This window comes from Vicia villosa, linkage group LG6 (assembly GCF_029867415.1).
Source record: "Vicia villosa cultivar HV-30 ecotype Madison, WI linkage group LG6, Vvil1.0, whole genome shotgun sequence".
NCBI classification, from domain to species: Eukaryota; Viridiplantae; Streptophyta; class Magnoliopsida; order Fabales; family Fabaceae; genus Vicia; species Vicia villosa.
The window spans coordinates 131,683,380-131,688,975 of NC_081185.1; the positions used below are offsets into that span (position 1 = coordinate 131,683,380).

General features: G+C 33.9%; 1 protein-coding gene across 1 annotated transcript; it reads right to left on the bottom strand.

The window, feature by feature from the left end:
* Positions 1-729: 729 nt before the first annotated feature.
* Positions 730-3,535, bottom strand: LOC131612404 (F-box/FBD/LRR-repeat protein At1g13570-like). Its single transcript, XM_058884200.1, has 4 exons — positions 3,475-3,535; positions 2,401-3,199; positions 2,056-2,220; positions 730-1,983 (listed from the first exon to the last, which is right to left on the bottom strand). Exons 2-4 carry the CDS (start codon positions 3,190-3,192, stop codon positions 1,669-1,671), a joined length of 1,272 nt encoding a protein of 423 aa, XP_058740183.1. The 5' UTR covers positions 3,193-3,199; positions 3,475-3,535; the 3' UTR covers positions 730-1,668.
* Between the last annotated feature and the right edge of the window lie 2,061 nt (positions 3,536-5,596).

A 5,596-nucleotide genomic window follows, 5' to 3' on the forward strand; every position in this document is an offset into this window, starting at 1 on the left:
TAAATTTAAATTTCAATATGTTTTTATTAAAAACTTTAACTAACCACAACAAATTTTAACTCGATTTTGCAAATTCTATTAATAATTTCAAATAAAAATAAAAATAAAAATTATCTTCTATCATTTTAGTTAAATTGTTCAAAAAATTATAAATAAATTTATATCAGACATGAATATTTTTTAAGTATTCAAGATAATATTTCAATCTTATACTAATTCTTCAATATACACATGAACGAATATTATATATTATAATTTATTGTATCGACTTAATTAAAAAATAAAAAGATATTTGTATTATTAACACTTTATTATAAATAAATAAATATTATCATAAATATATATTTTTTTTTTTTGCTTTCGACTCTGGTTCCTATGAAAAAGGGGCCCTAGTAATCTAGAGTTTGTGCCAAGAGGTATGAGCACTGACCAAGTATTGTTCCCACCTAAGAAAACAATATACGGTTGAGTCCAAATTAACCTTATTGGTCATTATCTACAAATTAAGGGTTAATCTTTGGCAAAGTGATTAAATGGTCGCTCAAAAAATTAATGCACCGACCCGAATAGAATGTATTGTTGAAACGTCAAAATCACAGTAATCGATTACTTGTTTATATTTAAACCCTAGTCCTTCAAAAACATGTTTTTACAAGCAAATATTTATTGTCATAAATGTTTAATGATAATTTTAAAAAATTCATTCTAAAATTCAACCATCCTCTTGCACAATTGTTTAATAATTTTCTAATGTTTAATAATTTTCTAATGTTTAATAATTTTCTAATTTTCAAATTGATGATTAGAAATTGTTTAGTTATTTTACTCTATCACAATTGTCTAATTGTTTGAGCCATCAAGCAAAGTGTGACAAATGGATCAGAGAACTCATTTTACGTAATTTAGGTTCAAGAAATTCAAAGAAACATAAACAAACATTTTGTCATTACAATTTTTATGATTGCTTGGATTAAATTATCAAAGTATGTCTCTTTATATTTGACTTACATTTCGATTCGATTTGGAGTGTTTATATCAGTGAGAGAGAAGAGACACTGAAGATTGGACTAATAAGCTGGTGGAGTTGAATAACTCCATATTATGTAGTTTAGACTTTAGACAAAAGTTGTACAACATTTTGAATTATATTGTCCAATAGAACCATAACTGGTTATTCTTGGAACTTTTAAGTTGTTAGAAATGGTTCAGTTCAATTCATGAACATCGAATACCCCTATACATTGAACCATTGTTTTGTTGCATCCCACCCAGTGTTATCACTACTAGCATAAGACAAAATGGACTAGTTTGCCTCTCCATTAACTCAACCTAAATAAAGCATGCCATCTAGAGTTATGGGGGATTAAATCAGTGAGAGAGAAGAGACACTGAAGATTTAACAACAAATTTTCTACCTAATTTTTTTCAACCTGAAAAATGTAAATAAAATACCATTCAAGAAAATTTAACTAAATAGTTATTAAAAAACATGAAAACAGACGTTTAAACAATCGCGAATTCATCATGCAAAATTGTAATAGCAGCCGACAAACAGGCAAATAGAAGGTAAACAAGTTCTCCTGATTCACAAACTATTACAAACAATGGCCACATAATACCAAAGTTAAAGAGTATTTGGGAATGTGTTGTATGATAAGGAAATGGAACTTATCGAGTAAACATGGGTGTGGGGTAAGGATGATGAACGAAATTAACCTCTGCTTTTGGTGATGCTCGTTCCATCCGTAACAAGTCTTTTGACATGTTTAACAACATAGGTGCATCTAATTCAGCATAAATACACCAAAAATTAAGAGTCTCTAATGAAGGAGAATTTGCAAGTATGAATTGTATCAAACTCATTCCATTTTGAGAGTAAGCGCTAAGGTGGATATCCACTGTCTGAAGTTTAAGGCAACAATTTCGGCATTTTAACTCCTTGGAATGGTCCAACACTTGTGTGGCATCAACATCTTTGTATCTCTGGAATATAAAAATTAGAGTCAAAATACAACAATAAGAAACAAACTAAGAAGCATAGGTTTTCATGTTCACCTGATTAATAACAAGTTCAATCAACCTAGGACAACTTTTGAGAACAGTGACAAAATACAAAAAGTCTCCTTTATCATTCAAACATAAGGCATCCCATTTCAGATACTCCAAAGAGCTGAATGATCTTTTTAGCACCCTGGGAGGAATTAAATCTGCATATGATTCCTATACATACAAACAACAAATTCATGAGATTATTTGTACAACGCTTAGAAGTAGCAATAACACAGCTTTCATTATCAACATTGGATTGCAGTAAAAATTCAGTACTACTTCTCTAAAATATCTAACCGCGAGGCAGACTAACCAATAACGAAAATGCTACAATTTGTGTTGTTTTCTAACCTTTATCCAATTGGCCAGAGAAAACTTCTTAATTTTTGGCAAACTTTTGATGAAACCTTTAGTCGGATGTACTCTGAGTGTAAAATCGATCAGATTCTTTGCTTTCTTGAGACAAATTGATTTTGTTGCAAACAATTGTAGCACTAAGACTTTGAGAGAAGTAGAAGATATAACAAGATAATCACAACCATCACAATCAATGTTGAGCTTTTCAAGAAAAGGACAACCAGACATAAGACTCTCAATTGCACTGGACTCAAATTCAATATGATACAAGTGAAGCTCAAGCAATTTTTTAAAGCCGTGGAAATTAGGTGGAATTGACAAGTAAAATGAACTAAATTTGAGGAAAGTCAATTCCTTACAAGAGAAGAGAATATCCGGTGTTTGAGTTTCATATTCGGGAGCACCTAAGGTCAAAAGCTCAAGATGTTTAATGTCCTTTGACATAAAGGGAATCCACGTATTGAGATTTTCCATTGAGATCCAAAATGCGTAGCCCGGAGTTATGTCAATCGAAAACTTGTGTATTGGCCCATCATGGATCATAAGAACATCCGTGATGATTTTAGAGACTACAGGTACAAAGTCTTCTTCATGATGCGGAAATCTTTCAAAAAAGTCTCTGTCAAAACAAAGATGTGGGGATGAAGTCCACATATACCTCCACTTTCTTGACAAAATACTAGTTCTAACTTGGTCTCGGATTTTCAAGTTTGCTAGGATACCATCAATGACATTACTTGGTAAGTTACTAATTCGATCATTTTTATTGGCCTTCTTGTTCATCATCACAGACCTACGCATTCGAGATGAAGTGTAAATAATATAACCATTTTTTATGTTTATTTTTCTCTTTTTGCATAGAGTTGTAAAGCATCTGCATTGTTAATCTATATTTTTCTTAAAAATTCACAAACTAAAAAAGAAATTTTAAAAAGGGAGTGAATTGGAATCTGATTTCAAAATACTTGGAACCATATGAATCTTTAACAATACGATGACTGCTATGGAAGCTAAATAATAATGGATGATGATGACCATAAGTAAATGAAAGAGCATAGCGAATCTTACCGTTGAGGGTGGGTCGGCGGTGGCTTCTGGAGTCGTTGAAATGTTCACACAAAGGTAGCAGGTTCAGTGAAAAAGTGGATGGAGCATATTTTGTTTTTTATATGAATATTATTTTTGTTTTTTACATTATTTTAAAAATAGAGAATTTCTTTACCCACCGCCTTACTCTCTTGGTCACCTCTGGTGAAAAACCCAAAATACCCCTTACTTTGGAAATGTATTTCCGAAATTCAAAAAAATGGTGTTTTCGGAGATGCATCTTCGAAAGCGCCTTTTTTTTTTCAAAATTTGTCTTATTTCGGAAATGCATTTTCGAAAACAGCATTTCGGAAGTGCATTTCCGAAATACTGCGCGTTTTGCAGAATAAGCAAAACAGCTCCCCTCCCCCATTCATTTTACCCTAAATCTTCTTCCAAACTTCCTATCTTCAAAATTTCTGCAAAAGCAAATGTGTGAACTAGTCAGAGATTGCCAAAGGCGACCCAATCTCAACCTAAATCATCTCAATCTATTAGTGGTAAGTTTATCAATTTTTCTCATTTTTTAGATCCATTATTCATATCTCTATTAGGGTGTTTAGAACTTGCGAAAATTATATTGTGGTAGGTTGATACTACTATTTAGGTTGTTTAGATTAGGGGTGATCGTATCCGAACCAATCCAAAAGGAAAACCGCAAACCGAACCAATCCAAACCGAAAATCGCAAAAACCGCGTTTGGTTTGGATGGTTTTGGATGATTTTTAGGCCGAGCCGCACGGTTCGGTTTGGTTTGCGGTTTTCATTTCACAAAACCGAACCAAACCGAACCGAACCGCATATTTAACTAAACTTTTGAATTTCTATAATTAAATTATTATATTTCCAATCCAATTGCAATATTGTACACTCACGTCACGTGACTCACTATTCCTTCATTCTTCCTTCCTATTCAACATTTCAACTTCATTCTCTGATTTCTCTCTCACTCATTCTAGAGAAGCATTTGGTGTATATGTAGTACTGATAATATTTAGTCCTGAAGTTGTATTGTTGTATTAATATTTAGAACTGAAGTTATCTGATACTTGTATATGTAGTATGTAGTTTATTAGTTAGTATGTAGATTATTAGTATGAAAAACTGTATATAGTATGTAGTATGAATAACTGAAGTTATATTAGTAATTTAGTATGTAGTATATGTAAAATACATAGTATGGTACTGTAAAATACATGATACACTTATATGGTAGTAATTTTGGTGTAAAATACATGTATGGAGGAATGAATTATTTTGGCGTAATTAGTATGAAAAACTTCTTTTTAATGGTACTGTAAGTCTGTAATATATGTATGGAAGAATGAATTATTTTCTTTTTTTTATTTCAGTACATTTTTATTTTATGGTATAAACCGCAGCCCACCGAACCGATCCTAACCGCATTGGTTTGGTTTGGTTTGGTTTGGATGACTTTTTAAAAATTAACTGAACCAAACCGAACCGCATGCATTTTTATCTCGCGGTTGGGATGACTTTTATGCTCAAAACCGAACCAAACCGCACTGCGAACACCCCTAGTTTAGATTGATTAAAATTAGTTTTGAAGATGGATTTTGGGGTCTGCCATGGAAGTTGCAGAAAACTGCTTCGCAGGGGTGTTTCAGAAGTTCATTTCCGAAAACACCTTCATTCCCAGTTTCGGAAATGAACTTCCGAAGTGGTCCAGAATTGAATTTTTTTGGTTTTTCAATTGTTTCGCATTCTTATTGATTTCAATTATTTTTCAGGAACATGGCAGGCAACCCAGCATGCATCAGACAGGGTAGAGAGACCCAAACTGCATCGGCTAGACGCGAGCAGGCGGCGCAGCTGGCGTCGACGCAGGGACGGGGACGTGTGCGAGTTCCCGTGCAGATGGACGAGGGTACTTCTGCATCTGGATCGAGGAGTCTTCTGGCTCGGGTATCTTCTTCCCGCCAGCAAGAGGAGGAGGAGGATGAGGAGGAGGAGGCAATTACATACCACGAGGCGGAGGAGGTACCATATGTTGACCCTCCACACGGGGAGGAGGAGGAGCAGGAGGAGGGCTACCCGGGAGGGCCCAGTGACACGACCTTGCTGATTACCTACCACGAGCACG

Coding starts and splice junctions, on each gene's coding strand:
- LOC131612404 (XM_058884200.1), bottom strand. CDS start 3,192: ATGATGAACAAGAAGGCCAATAAAAATGATCGAATTAGTAACTTACCA. Junction 2,221..2,400: donor CTCTGGCCAATTGGATAAAG/GTTAGAAAACAA, acceptor TTGTATGTATAG/GAATCATATGCAGATTTAAT. Junction 1,984..2,055: donor TTGAACTTGTTATTAATCAG/GTGAACATGAAA, acceptor TTTATATTCCAG/AGATACAAAGATGTTGATGC.